The sequence below is a fragment of the Onychomys torridus genome, chromosome 9 (genome assembly GCF_903995425.1).
Source record: "Onychomys torridus chromosome 9, mOncTor1.1, whole genome shotgun sequence".
Taxonomy (NCBI): domain Eukaryota; kingdom Metazoa; phylum Chordata; class Mammalia; order Rodentia; family Cricetidae; genus Onychomys; species Onychomys torridus.
In genome coordinates, this window is record NC_050451.1 from 51784739 (window position 1) to 51798623 (window position 13885).

Consider the following 13885-nt stretch of genomic DNA (forward strand, 5'->3'; position numbering starts at 1 on the left):
AGGAAATTCTGACACCCTCTTCTGGCTTCCAATGGACGGACACACACACACACACACACACACACCCACACACACACCCTCCCTCCCTCCCTCCAGAGGTCAACAGAAGCCAAGGTATGGTGATATTGTGTTTTCCAAAAATATTGTGCACTCTAATAAACTTATTTGGGGTCAGAGAAAAGAACAGCCACTAGATACAGAGACCAGAAAATGGTGGCACTCACACCTTTAATCCTAGCATTCCAAAGGCAGAGATCTGTCTGGATCTCTGTGAAATCAAAGCCACACTGGAAACAGCCAGGCATGGTGACTCACACCTTTAATCCCAGGAAGTGATGGCAGAACGCAGAAAGGTATTTAAGGCGTGAGGACCAGGAAACTAGTGCTGGATAAGCTTTTAGACTTTGGAGCAGCAGTTCAGCTGAGATCCATTTGGATGAGGACTCAGAGGCTTCCAGTCTGAGGAAACAGGATCAGCTGAGAAATTGGTGAGGTGAGGTAGCTGTGGCTTGTTCTGCTTCTCTGATCTTCCAGCATTTACCCCAATACCCAGCTCCAGGTTTGATTTTATTAATAAGACCTGTTAAGGCTCGTGGTACACCAAGGTCCATCTAGTTCTCCAAGGCAGAAGGGCAGATTCGTACTTTTCCTCCCATCCTGCTCCTAAGTGGATTCTTAGGCCAACCCTGCAAGCCTGGGAGGAGGCCACCTTCACACAGGCTGAGAGCTGAACATAACATAGCTCAGTGGCACAGTCCTTGCTTAGCGTAAGAGAGGCCCCAGGTTTCATCTTAGCACCACAAAACAAATCAAATAACACACATACACACACACACACACACACACACACACACACACACACAAATTTCTGCCTAATGAAGACAACATAGAGAACATCACACTGTTTTATTTTCAGTTGCTACCCCAGTTCCATGAAGTTGTTCCTAACAAGCTGATGGGTTGTTTCTCTACATCCCTGGACACCCAAACTGTTCAAACATCCACCGTCACAAATGCCCATCTTAAACCAGCAGCTTTTCTCACAGTCCCTGGGCACATCTGCTGTCTACCCTGGAGTCTCCAGCCACCGGGAAGGCACCAGGCAGACTGACCAGCAGTACCTGCCTGTGGCTTTGCCCTCATCCCTGACCCCTCCCAGGGAAAGAAGAAAGAAAACAGAGGGACTCAAAACCAACCAGTTCCCAAAACACAGTATAACACGCCATTATCAAAGCAGTCTGGGAGTACAGTGTGCCCAACAGCTGCCCTCCACCCCCCAGATGTACCCTCTTTTTCAGACTCACTGCTGTTCCAGGCAGTCTCCCCAGCCCTCTGTCAGGATTTTGACAGTATGGTGGGATTACACAGAATTAACCAGAAAAGGAAACCATCTATCCCTATGAAAGCCATGGCTGAGGCATAATCCAATGAAACAACAACAATAGTGACCCTCTGGACCCTGTCCCTGATCTGTCTGTCACACAATTCCTGACTACACCCTTCTCTCAGGACACATGGTATCTGGATCTTCAAGGCTACAAGTTCCATGAAGAAGGCCAAGTGTTTTAGGAGGACAGCACATTCTATGGCTTCTCAGATGACAGCTGGGGCTGGCACTGAGGGCACCACCAGGTGAGCCTCTGGAATCCACCCGGGGGCCCAAAGGTGTCCTTCATAACCTGGTGACCGGAAGGACACTGCTGCTTCTGGTAGATCTGTGTGTGCTGTTCCTTGCCTTGGAATTTGTCCCGAAGCCAATCTGAACTGAACTCCACCACATGATCCACAAGGGCCTCCAGAGAGGAGGAACTCAGGAGCGAACCCAGAGAGAGGGGATGGATCCCTGCTCTGTACAAGGCTTCATTCTTTATAATGTTTCCTGCAAACAAAGAGAGACAGGAGGATAGGAAACACTGTTTACATAACCTCTACCTCACTATGGGGGCCCAGGCTAACCTCCTGATCTTCCTGCCTCGATCTTCTAAGTGTTGAGTTAGAGATTTGTGCCGCCACGCTAGCTCGAAATCTATCATAAGTTAGGATGAGTGGAGTCCAGCTTGCTGGGCCACTGAGCCATGACCTTGCTAAGGAGAAGAGAGTAAGCTAGATACACAAGATGGCAATAGATGTAATAGTTGTGTGTTTTTTTCCCCAAGAGTTTCATAACTGCACTTCCACAGGTTCTTTGCAGACTTGAGGGGCAGGCTACCTGGACTCAGCTGCACCCTCACCAGCAAGGTGCCCTTTGCTTTAGTATGGTGATATTTTATTTGTGCTGAAATGTGATTTTATTTGTATGTTAATAAAGTTGCCTGGGGGTCAGAGCTAATAGCAAGCCATTAAGCAGAAGTCTGGTAGTGGTAGCACATGCCCTTAATCCAATCACATGGCAGGCAGAGTCTGTGTGTTCAAGAACACAGCCAGCATGGTGACACACGCCTTTAATCTCAATACCAACCATAGAGACCTGGAGGTCTGTATAGACAGGGAGTGACAAAGAAGTCATGTGGTTGGGTTTAGAACCAATGAGAAGGCAGAACAGAAAGGCAATAAAAATACAGACACACAGGAGGTAGGTCTCTTTTCTTAGGGGAAGGATGGGCAGTGGCTGGTAAGCTAAAGGTTATTCACTAGTCCTCTGACCTCTTGGGCTTTTAACTCTTTATTTGGCTCTGTGTCTCTTATTTAATAAGACTGTTTAGAATTACATCTACACTTTAGTTTCCTCATCTGAATAAAAGGGAAAGCTAACAAGTGATTATCCCTGGAGCAGTATGAGGTCAGGACCATGTGCCTGGGTGGCTGGAGTCACGTAAGTCACGCTGGCTGTCGCTGGTATCAATGTGCAGTCAGCTCTCTATATACATCCAAAAGCCGTTTCTGGAAGCCTTGTTGCTCCTCTGGCATAGCAGTAGACTCCATTGGTTCTCATGAAAGTACAAGGCTTTCCCACCTTCCTGGAGTGAGCCATGCCTGTGGTAGGCAGTCACACTTTCTATAAGGACTCAGCATTGCTAATACCAACTGCTGTGATGGCCAGCTGTGGTTGACAGGAAGTCACAACACGCCCACACGGTTGGGCTTGCCTGGCGGACCACCTAGTTATTTCTGGTTCAAAATAGCCATTTCCGGGTCAAAACGTCTGGAGTGACTAGGACTCCGTGGCTCTGCATGGTTGCGTAAAGCGCGCAGCCATGTAATCTACGCGCATGCGTGGAGTAGCCACATGCGTTCCTTTACGCATGTGCGGCCCACTCTTTAAAAAGCCGGCGCCATTCTAGCACCTGTCTCTTCTTCTCCTCTCTTCCTGTCCTCTTAATCACGTGTGTTTCACACAGGCCTGTCATGTCTGTCTCTTCCTATCCTGTATTAATAAACAACTCTTCCGTGGATTTGTCGTGTTTGGGATGTGTTCCTTGTGGGGTAAGAGCGCCAAAATAACTAACAGTGGTGGCACTTACTATTCTCCCGTGGCAGCAAGCAAGCTGCCCTCCCTGGTACCAAGAACTACACACACTCCTTGTCTCAACTGGAAATGCTCACAGTTTCACCACTCAGTTTGAAAGGACCAAGTAGATGCTGTAACAGGTTGCTCAGTCTTCTCTCAGAGATCAGGTCTCATTTTCAGTTTCCTGAGACTTGAGCAAAGTTTCTGGGAGGGCCATGAACAAAAGACAATCACTGATGCCCCTGGGAGCAGGGACAGGGAGATAGGACACACCAAGCTTGGGCCTCTGAGCCAGCCCCCACAGTCAGTACGTACTAGGCCAGCCAGCCTCCACAGCAGCTCTAGGACAAAGCCTGGGACTTGTCTAGGCCTGCCCCAAAATGGATAACTGTAACCCCGAACTAATGCTAGCCAACTAAAAGTTACTAACATGATTGCCACTCACATAAACCAATCCTGAGTCTGTTCCTATGTAGTCTAAAAACCCCAATGTAGTTAGAGTTTTCCTGCCTGGCCCAGTCAGGACAAATCTCTCTTACCCGCCAGTCCCACAGTCTCTCAGACCCAACCAAGAAAGCACACAGAAACTTACATTGTTTAGAATCTGTATGGCTGTGGCAGGCTTCTTGTTATCTACTTCTTCTCTCTTAAATTAACCCACTTCTGTTAGTCTATACTTTGCCACATGGCTTGTGCCTTACCAGTGTCTTTACATGTTGCTTTCCATGGCGGCGGCTGGCGGTGTCCTTCCCCAGCCTTCCACTTCCCAGAATTCTCTTCTCTCTTATCCCGCCTATACTTCCTGCCTGGCCACTGGCCAATCAGAACTTTATTTACACAGAGCGATATCCACAGCACCCCAAGACTCCCCTTACTTTATTTACTATAAATACCCCGCCCCCCTTGCTACTTGGGGTCTCACCTGCTCTGCTGCTGCATCAGACAGACAGACAGGCCCAAGTTAACTCTCGATAAAAAAGACTCTTTGCTTTTGCATAGGATTTGGTCTCTTGATGGTCTTTGGGGGACTTTGGGTACAAGGTCTCCAGAGCAGAAACCTTCTTTCTCATGGCTTCTAGGAGCCTGGAGCTGATCTGATGTCTGCCTCTGCTCTGACAGCAGGGGGCTCCACTGCCCAAGAGCACTACCTATTGTAGGAACACACCTTCCTCTCTTCTAATAGCCTTCAGGACAACCATTCACAGCATGCCATGACCCAGAACCTTCTATATGCTCCATGGGTCACCAGCCTTTAGAGGATGCCAAGACATTATACCTCCGTTAGGCATTACACTAATAGACACCATCAGGAGGCTCACAATTGAGAGTCTTATCATGTCAGAACACAGCTGAAGAAGAGTATTAGAATTCTGAGTGCTTGAGAACACACACACACACACACACACACACACACACACACACACAGAAATGAAGAAAGACAGGGTCTTGCAGCCTCCCTTTCTTCAAAACTGTTCTTGGGATGTGTTTCTGTGCTCCCCCAGGGGAGGTGGAATGGGAGTGTGCTTCCTTGTTCTTTACAGCTGGCTGTTACTTGTTTATGCCTCTGTGGGGAAACATGGTTTGGGCATCTATGGCTTGTCCTTGTTGTTGGATACAGCTTGAACTCATGAGAACTTTACTTGGGTGACCTCTCTCAACCCCCGGTATATAAACTGCCTTGATGCTCTGAATAAAGTTGGCTATGGCATGAGACTTTAGTCTGCCTCATTTATCAGCTCCATTTTCCCTGGCCCCACACCGCCTCTAGAGTGGTAAACACTATCATGATGTGAGTGCTGTACCAGACAGAAGTGAGGACCTGCCGAATCCAACCTCTGAGTCTAATTAAAATCAGGGATGCTAAGCCAACCTCCAAACCAGGAATGTTGGCACAACTGGGTTAGGAGTACTCAAGTCCTGACTGCCCTACAGATGTGTGACTTTGCCATTAATCGATTCTGTGGGACTCTTCCCCATTGCATGAGGCACACTTACCTAATCCTGAAAAGTACCTCTGGTCCAATAGCGTATAGCACACAGGCTGACCCTGCCTTAGAGCTTCCAAGGCTTGTCCTCGATGGAACTTTTCAGACAAGATGTCGCAAGTGGGCTCAACCATTGGGGGAGGACTCCATGACATCTGGCAATTATAAAATGCCAGGAAGCCACCGCCATCAAAATGGAGTACCAGCCTGAGAAGACAGAAGAGATCACACATACAGCATTCTCAAATACAATGAGATCATACATACATCCACCAAGGTACAGTCAATTCATAATACATAAACAGACCCCTGTAGAGTCAGTTTACATGTATATATAGTTACCACAATATAATTAGCTCACACATGCAACTATCAATGTACATCACCATATAGTTACCACATGAGCATACAATGAACACTATGTAGGTCACATTTGTACACAGTGTAGTGGATAGCCATCCCAGCATTGGCCTGGAAGTTCCAACCCCCATTGAGGCTTTGGTAATAGTCACGTCCACAAGGCAGGGCGGAGGAGGAAGCGGAAGACCAAGGATCGAGAGGAGGTCTCTCTTGGTTCTGGGACCCTGGACACTGGAGGTAGACTGAGCAGAGTTCTCCAGAGAACACCGCCGGACTGCGCTATACCTTTGCCAGACCCTGCAACCTACCCCTTCATTTGTAAGTTACCCCACAAAATAAACCTCCTTTTTAACTACGTGGAGTGGCCTTAATAATTTCACCAATAACACAGTTACCATTGGACAGATCACACATATACACAGTTTCTACTCTACAGGTAGACTGTGCATTAAGCTTCTATACTAGTCTGGATCAAACTGGGACATTAAGGTCCCATGGTCAGAATCATAAACATCTCAGGGCTAAGTGGAATAAAGTAAAACATACTATACATTGTTCTCTAATTACACTGTAGCAATACATGTTCACAGACAGAAACATGAAAAGCTGTAAATATACATTGTTTTCTAATTACAATGTAGCAATACATGCTGACAGATAGAAACATGAAAAACTGTAAGTCTGAATCCAGGTTAGCGGCAAACTGAACAGAGGTGGGCAGGCTCACTAGGGAGAAGATGAAATGGTGGCAAAGATGGCACCACTTCCAGTGCCAGGCCAGATTAACCTGTGTGTGTGTGTGTGTGTGTGTGTGTGTGTGTGTGTGTGTGTTCCTACATATATGCGTCCCTGAGCCTTTTGGATGTTAGGACAGAAAGTGTTAGGACATACTTTGGTGAGGAAATAACGTAGGGATAAAACTTTGTAGGGATAGCTAATCCAACTAAAAGCAGCCTCCACACGGGAAGTAGGAGAACCTGAGTCCATGTCTGACCTAGTTAGTGTTCTTGGAAAGGGCAGAGGCAACTTCAAAAAGCTAAGAGCTGGGCACTGTGGTGCATGCCTGTAATCCCAGCACTCAGACTGAGACAGGAGAATTATGAATTTGAGACTAGCCTAGGCTATACAGGAAGAATCTTGCCATAAGATAACCCAGCTATATTTCTTGTTTTTAATTGTCAAGAGTCTACAGATGGCTCAGAGGGTAGAGGTGCTTTCCATCAACCCTGATTGACTTTGATCTTCCAGGACCACATGCTCCAGAACCCACAGAACCAACCTGTTGCAAATTGTCCTCTGATCTCAACATATGTACCATGGTATAGGCATACACATACACATACACACATACATACACACACACACACACACACACACACACACTGAATAAATGTAGTAAAAAATATTTTCTCAAGGATTGGAAGTGAGGCTCAGAGGATTTGCTTAGCGACAATGCATAGCACCACAAAACAATATCAAACTTAGAGAGTACCTGTGTCATTTCACTAGAAGGGGACTCCTTTGCTAAAAGGGAAAGTCACACATGACCACTGACCACAAAAAAAACCTAAAAACCCAAAATGGCCAAAATGCTTTATAAACACACTCAAAGGATGCACATGAGCCTGGAAACGATCCTGACAACACAGGTTAGCAAAGCCTGAAATATGTCAGCGTGAGGCTACTGAGTTGACCTAGCTTGTTATGAAGCCCTGACCTGAGTTTGACCTCCAGGATCCACAATGAGTGGAGAGAATCAACTTCCGGAAGTTGTCCTCTGACCTCCACACAGGGGTGCACGCATGCATGCATATAATCATGCAATAATAATGAAATAGATACTTTTCGTTGCTAGCATGTATACTGATAACCCAGTGCAGGTAAGAATTGACCAAATCCAGCCATAAGTACATTCATTCCCTTCCAGAAGCAACTGGGAACTGACTAAGGAAATAACCCTACATTGTTCTTAGTGCTCACAAACTGAGTAAGAAGGAAAACCATGTCCCTAAATTTAGAGCACAAGAGTCTAGACATACGCTTTTCTTCTGAGACAGTTCATTCTCAAGTGTCATGTTGGCTGGAAACCTCACTCTGTTCTCTCAGTGACCCAGGGAGTTACAATCTTCTGGAGGACAGACCACAGTCCAGTTCTTATGGGTAAACATGCACCTCTTTCTTGCTGTGGAATAACCCTTTGGACACTCTAAAGATTTGTCAAATCGGTTTAATAAAAAGCTGACTGGCCAGTACTCAGGCAGGAAGTACAGGTGGGACAAACTGAGAAAGCTGGGAAAAGAAAGGCAGAGAGGAGTCACCAGCCAAACAGAGAGTAAGCAAGACATGCTGGAGAGGTAAATGCCACAAGCCTCGGGGCAGCACATAGATTAATAGAAATGAGTTAATTTTAGTTGTAAGAGCTAGTTAGTCATAAGCCTGAGCTATCAGCCGAACAATTATAATTAAGATGCTGAGTGGTTATGTGGGAGCTGGCAGTCAGGACAGGAAAACTCCACCTACACTTTCTGCCTCCAGGATAGCAAGGTCTGGTCATTCCCAAGTGTGACCGTTCAGCCATGCCTTGCCACAGAGAGGACCACATAAACACTGCAGACCCTACCAGGACCCCTGTACACATCACACTTTACCTGGGCACAGGGTCGCTCCAGTCACCTCTCTTGTTAGCTTTCTTTGCTCTGGAGAAGTCATTTGCCCAGATACTGCCAAATAAACCAAACCTGACCTCTAGCCACCTCTGGGCAACTGCTAAACGGCTGTGTCCCCCAAGACCATAGGGACCATTGGATCCACTAGGAACAGGCTCCTCAGATCCAGAGGGGCCTGCAGAAGTTTCCTGAGCATTTGGCCCCAGGGCCAGCTCTGGGTCCATGGCCTCTTTCTGCCACACTCCTTGTCCAGGCTGTGGGCTGCTGCCGAGTAGCTCCATCTCCTCTTCTGGATCAAACCGAAGGAATAATTTTTTCCCATGTACCTAGCAAAACAAAATAATAACAACAATGAACATGTATTTATCCTTTAGAGCCCTACACAGGGGCCAAAGCTTCATGAGCAGCTAGCTGCCAACAGTCTGGCTCCTTTCCCTTACTCAAAGTAAAGGCGCTTGCTTAAAGTTAATCTATGATCATCATGGCAGGAAGCAGGCAGGCATGGTGCTGGAGCAGCAGTATTGGAGAGCTTTAGATCCTGACTGACAGGCAGTAGGCAGAGAGAGAGAGAGAGAGAGAGAGAGAGAGAGAGAGAGAGGAGACTGAGACTGACTGGGCCTGGCATGGGCTTTTGAAACCTCAAAGCCCTCATCTCCAACAAGGCCACAATTCCTAATCTTTCCCAAGAGTTCTATTCTCTGACGACGAAGTATTTAAATATCTGAGCCTATGGGGATCCTTCTCATTTAACCACCACCAAGTGTTTTATGGCCATATCCAGTTGAAGAAATTAGAGCAAAGAAATCAAGAACTTGCTTCAGCTCACATAGCTAAGCAGCAGTACAGCCCAAGTGTTACTGTACAAAATCCACCCCATGTCCTATGCTCAGATGCTCATAGCTAAGCAAGAAGAATATAAGACTGACGAGAATACAGCCTCGCCCCGTTTCTGTCTCACTACACACCACGAAGGACAGATGAGGCGTTAAGTGTGTAATAGGAGGAAGTAGAGGGTGTCCCAGAGAGACGGAGGGGGCATCTCTCAGCTTGTGCAAAGTAGACAGAATGGCATGGCCAAGTGGAATCTGAAGAGAGACTAAAATTACCATGGTAATCTGAAGAGGTGGGCGTGGAAACAGTAGAGGGGAAAAGAAGATGTGCCCAAGCTGGGGGCAACATGTCTACACTGTGGGCAAGAACTAACTGAGCTGCAGGCAGCTTGTACGAGCAAAGAATGACTTGGGGCTAGGTGCAGAGGCCAGAGAGACAGACATGGAGGGGTCAGTCCACAGGGAGTCCCTGAGCCCCATGAAGGAATTCTGACTCCCACTCAGGATGGGAAGGTCTGAATCCAGATCTTCCAAAGAGCTCATTCCTTACTTTACAGTTGGCCTATGAGGGCCGGTGCCACCACACCAAAGATGCAGGTGAGACAAGGCAAAGTTCTCTAGATGTTGCATGGGGTCTTCAGGGCCCAGACTACTGTGACAGGAAACACCACACTGAAAGAACAGGGCCACATGCAGTCCTAGCATGGCTGTCCAAAGCTTAAAGAAAAGCTGTCACAAGACATCCTGGCTAGATGTCTTCGGGGGAGGTGGGCGGAGCCAGCACACTTGAGCCCTGGGGAAAGCAAAACTCACCTGGGCATCCTGGAGCCACAGAGCCTGGAAGGAGGCAGGGTGGAGCTTCTTACTGCTGCCTCCTGTCTTGACCACCTTCTGGCCCACGAAAGGGGAGACAAGGTGGTGAAACTTCCTCACAGATGGCCCTTCTGGCATCTCTGCAGGTAGAAAGCGGCAAAGGAGACCACACTGACTTAGCTCGGTCCTCCCCAGCATGTCTGATGGAGTGGTACCCCAAGGAGCCAGTCTGGATCACCCACTTTAAGAGTGCATGTGCCAAAAAACGGAGCCTGACTGAGGTGGGGGAATCAGATCTCAGAAAAGACAGAGCTGCGGCAGGGTAAGGGCCAGCTTTGCAGCAATGGTTTCTCTTGTGGGTCTCTCACACTTATCCATGCAGCAAATGTAAGCAACATAGTGTGCTTGGCCTACTACTGTCTACTTCAATGGAACTGCCACCTCAGTCAGTGGTCAGCCGCTCATTTGCTTGGTTTCTTGAGACAGAGTCTTGGTGTGTCTCTATAGGGGAGCCAGTACTACGTATTTCTAGCTGTCCTCAAGACTCAACAGCTCTCCCAGTGCCTCAGGCTCCCTCAGGCTGGGATGACAGGCATTGCAACACCTCCTTGTTCCTTTTTGCTGGGTATATTAGACCTCTAACTCATCTTCATGCTTTCTCTATCCTCCTTCCCAACCCCACCTGCAAAGCAATCATTCCAATTATCCTCTGCTCACTTATCCATACTTGGATCGGGCTTTCTCAGGGCCACCTCAGGGAAGGGAGATATGCACTAGTTATGAGATCTCTAAAAGTGGTTCTCTAGCTGTGACCACAGTGCTGGCTAGCAGAGCTCAGAATGGTGACAAGTAGACACCAGCCAGGCAAGGAGGCTACCAACCAGCTTAACTCCTGGTAATATGCCTGATGGATGAAACGCTGCAGTCAAAGCAAGGCAGGACTTCCTGTCACCATCTCCCTGTGCTCAATCATCCAGGGTCACCGAGAGCCACCAGGATGAGTGAGAGAGCCTGAGTAGCCTATACCCAGAGTAGGAGTTGAGCCCCAACCCCCCAAGGGTCCACCTAACCTTATCGACCACTCACCAGCACCAGGCTCTGTAAAGTAAGGTGAGAACTAGCAAAGGCACATGGCTGTTTTGCACACATGGTGGAGTTTTTAAAGTCTCACTCTGTAACCCAGGCTGGTCTTGAACTCTGAACAATCCTCCTGCCTGAGTCCCCCAAGTGTGAGTACTGGAATTATAAGTGTGAGCCACATACAACCCCCTCCCTACTAAGACACTTAAAACTTACATTTTAATGGGAGAATTGGGATACCTAGACCTAATCCCATGAATTTTCATAGCTTTGTAAGCAACACATTCAATAATGCTATTTTTTGTCTCGGGACAGGTTTGCCTATATTCCAGATGCCAAGCTGGCCTGTAGCCCCTGTGTATGGCTGGCCTCCACCCTCATAGTACTGTTATTACAGGGCTGCCATTACCGCTCCTGGTTTATGCCCAAACTCAGGGCACCTTGCAAGCTAGGCAACCCCTCTATCAACTGTGCTAAATCCCAGGCTTCAATAATGCTTACTTAAATTCGTCCACAATTGGGATTCCCACCCACACTCTTGGAAATGGGGTAAAAAGTTCATCTACTAAGACCTTCAGGGGAAACCGCTGGGCTGGAAGGTAGCTTGCCAGGCACTGGCGCCCTCACCACCTCTCAGTTCAGTCCCCTGGCCTCCGTCAGAGAAAGTTCTGGAAAAGCCCGCCCGTCCAATGCACCATCATCTTAAATCTCTACAGCCCGATATGGTGGCACAAGCCTTTAATCCCAGCACCCCCAAAGGCAGAGGCAGAGAGGCAGGAGGATTTCGGGGAATTGCAGGCCAGCCTGGTCTACATTTCGAACCCTGGCTACGCCCGAGACCCTGTCTCAAAACAAACAACTCCCCGCCGGTGGGCATGCTTTGATGGTCAGGAAAGGGATGAGATGAGAAAACGAGAACCTTGGGCTTCGCTGCTACAGCAAGGTGACCTGGCTAGCAGGACGCGGTCCCTGTTCCCCAGTGGCCAGGCAGAGTCTCAGGCGGCGGCGTTTCTCAACTCTTCAGAGCGACAGAAGAGGGAGTGAGTGCACAGGTGAAGGTCACGAGGGCTCGGGAAGGCGGAAGGCACCGCGATCAACAACAACAAACACACGATCCCGCTGCGCGTGTCCGGAAAAGACGCTGCTTAGTTTTTCTGTAATTGACTTTTCACCAAAGATTAAAAAGGAAAGAAAAAAAAAAAGTGTTGACAACGTGCACGTGGGTGGCCCCGGGAGGGTGGGGAGAGGCCGAGGCGCCCTGGCGGGTCCCACAGAACCGTACTCTCCAGGATCCGGGTGGCAGGCTGCAGGCTTCTTTCCCGGGGAGCTCTGACCCTCCGCGATGGAGAAGCTACAAGCTTTTCCCCTGGAGGTGCTGGAGGTGGGGTGCATCCGGAAAAGGAGAGCTGCGGGCTTCTCTCCTGGAGATGTTGGAGCTGCGGTTCTCCTCGGGAGGGGGGCTGCAAGCTCCTCCCACAGATGAGAGGGATGCTGCGGTCTCCTCCCGGCGGTGACCACAGGAGACGCAGCCCTCGTCCCTGGGCCAAGGTGCAAGCTCTCCTCCTAGCTAGAGGCACCCTGGGAGCATATTTGCCCGTCCCCCAGTTTCCCCGCCCCACACCTACCATCCCCCCCCCCCTCAACCCCTTCATACTTCCCCACTCCCCGCAAGCTTGCCAACGCCTTAGGGTCTGGGAGAGTGGACTGGTACCAAGTAAAGGCAAGCGCTCGAAATCCAGTGGTCTTGAGTGGTTCAGGTCAAGACAGACGTTTCAGGTGTTCCGAACTCTTTGCGAAGTTTTTGGGTGTTTTGAGACAAAGCCTCACAGTACAATGCGGGCTGGCTTGGAGCTCACAGTGTAACCCTGGCTACCCTTGAACTCCTGGGTGATCCTCCAGTTTTAGTCTTTAAAGTGCTGGAATTTTCTTTGCGAAGTTTTTGGGTGTTTTGAGACAAAGCCTCACAGTACAATGCGGGCTGGCTTGGAGCTCACAGTGTAACCCTGGCTACCCTTGAACTCCTGGGTGATCCTCCAGTTTTAGTCTTTAAAGTGCTGGAATTTTAAACACAGCTAACACGCCCGGCCTGTTAAAGCTTTTAAAGAGTGAGATTTGTTTTTGTTTTTTTTTTAAACATATTTTAATAGTGTTTGAATTTTTACTATACACTTTAAAAATGTTTTTATTGCGTATTGAAATTTTTACTTGGAAGAATAAAGACGGTAGCAGGTTGTTCAAAGTTAGCTAGGACTCCAAGGAGGGTGGGAGCCAGCACTTTCCAGGAAGTTAAGAGACCTTTGGCGAACTCTGAGCAGGCCTGCAGGAGACAGCTAGGGTGTAAGTCCCTGGACCTTGCAACTGAGGGCCCAGGAGGACTTGGCCAGCTCAAGAAAACAGCCCGGCCCCGGGGTAGCAGTTCAGCTAACCTTCCACCATAGCGCCTGTTATAGGGAGAGAGCAGAAGAGGTCTCTGACGCCTGAGGAGCACAGGTCCTCTGGAGGCAGAGGGTGAGCTTGAGGGCTTGAATTTGCAGGAGGGAGTCCCTCCTTTATGGATAAGTGTTGGAGTATGCTTTCCCACTCTGCATCTGGCCTCTTCGGAGAATCGCACCAAGGAACACTACCGCTGAGGAAATGAACGGTTCACAGTTGGCCGCTGTCATTTCACATCGCAATTTTAGTTTACTGAGCACATCCATGTGT

At 48.5% G+C, this 13885-nt stretch overlaps 1 protein-coding gene across 1 annotated transcript; it reads right to left on the bottom strand.

Annotated features, from left to right (window-relative positions):
* Positions 1-924: 924 nt before the first annotated feature.
* On the bottom strand, positions 925-12627 carry Neil2 (nei like DNA glycosylase 2). The gene is made up of 6 exons (XM_036199574.1): positions 12465-12627; positions 12102-12346; positions 10103-10242; positions 8442-8785; positions 5444-5640; positions 925-1879 (listed from the first exon to the last, which is right to left on the bottom strand). The coding sequence occupies exons 3-6, from the start codon at positions 10238-10240 to the stop codon at positions 1584-1586; spliced, it is 975 nt and encodes a 324-aa protein (XP_036055467.1). The 5' UTR covers positions 10241-10242; positions 12102-12346; positions 12465-12627; the 3' UTR covers positions 925-1583.
* Positions 12628-13885: the final 1258 nt, after the last annotated feature.

What these genes read in the sequence shown, in the direction of transcription:
- Neil2 (XM_036199574.1), bottom strand. Translation starts at nt 10,240, where the DNA reads ATGCCAGAAGGGCCATCTGTGAGGAAGTTTCACCACCTTGTCTCCCCT. An exon ending in TGGAGCGACCCTGTGCCCAG is followed by an intron (nt 5,641 to 8,441) that starts GTAAAGTGTGAT and finishes CTGTCTTCTCAG; the next exon opens with GCTGGTACTCCATTTTGATG. An exon ending in GAGGTACTTTTCAGGATTAG is followed by an intron (nt 1,880 to 5,443) that starts GTAAGTGTGCCT and finishes CTTTGTTTGCAG; the next exon opens with GAAACATTATAAAGAATGAA.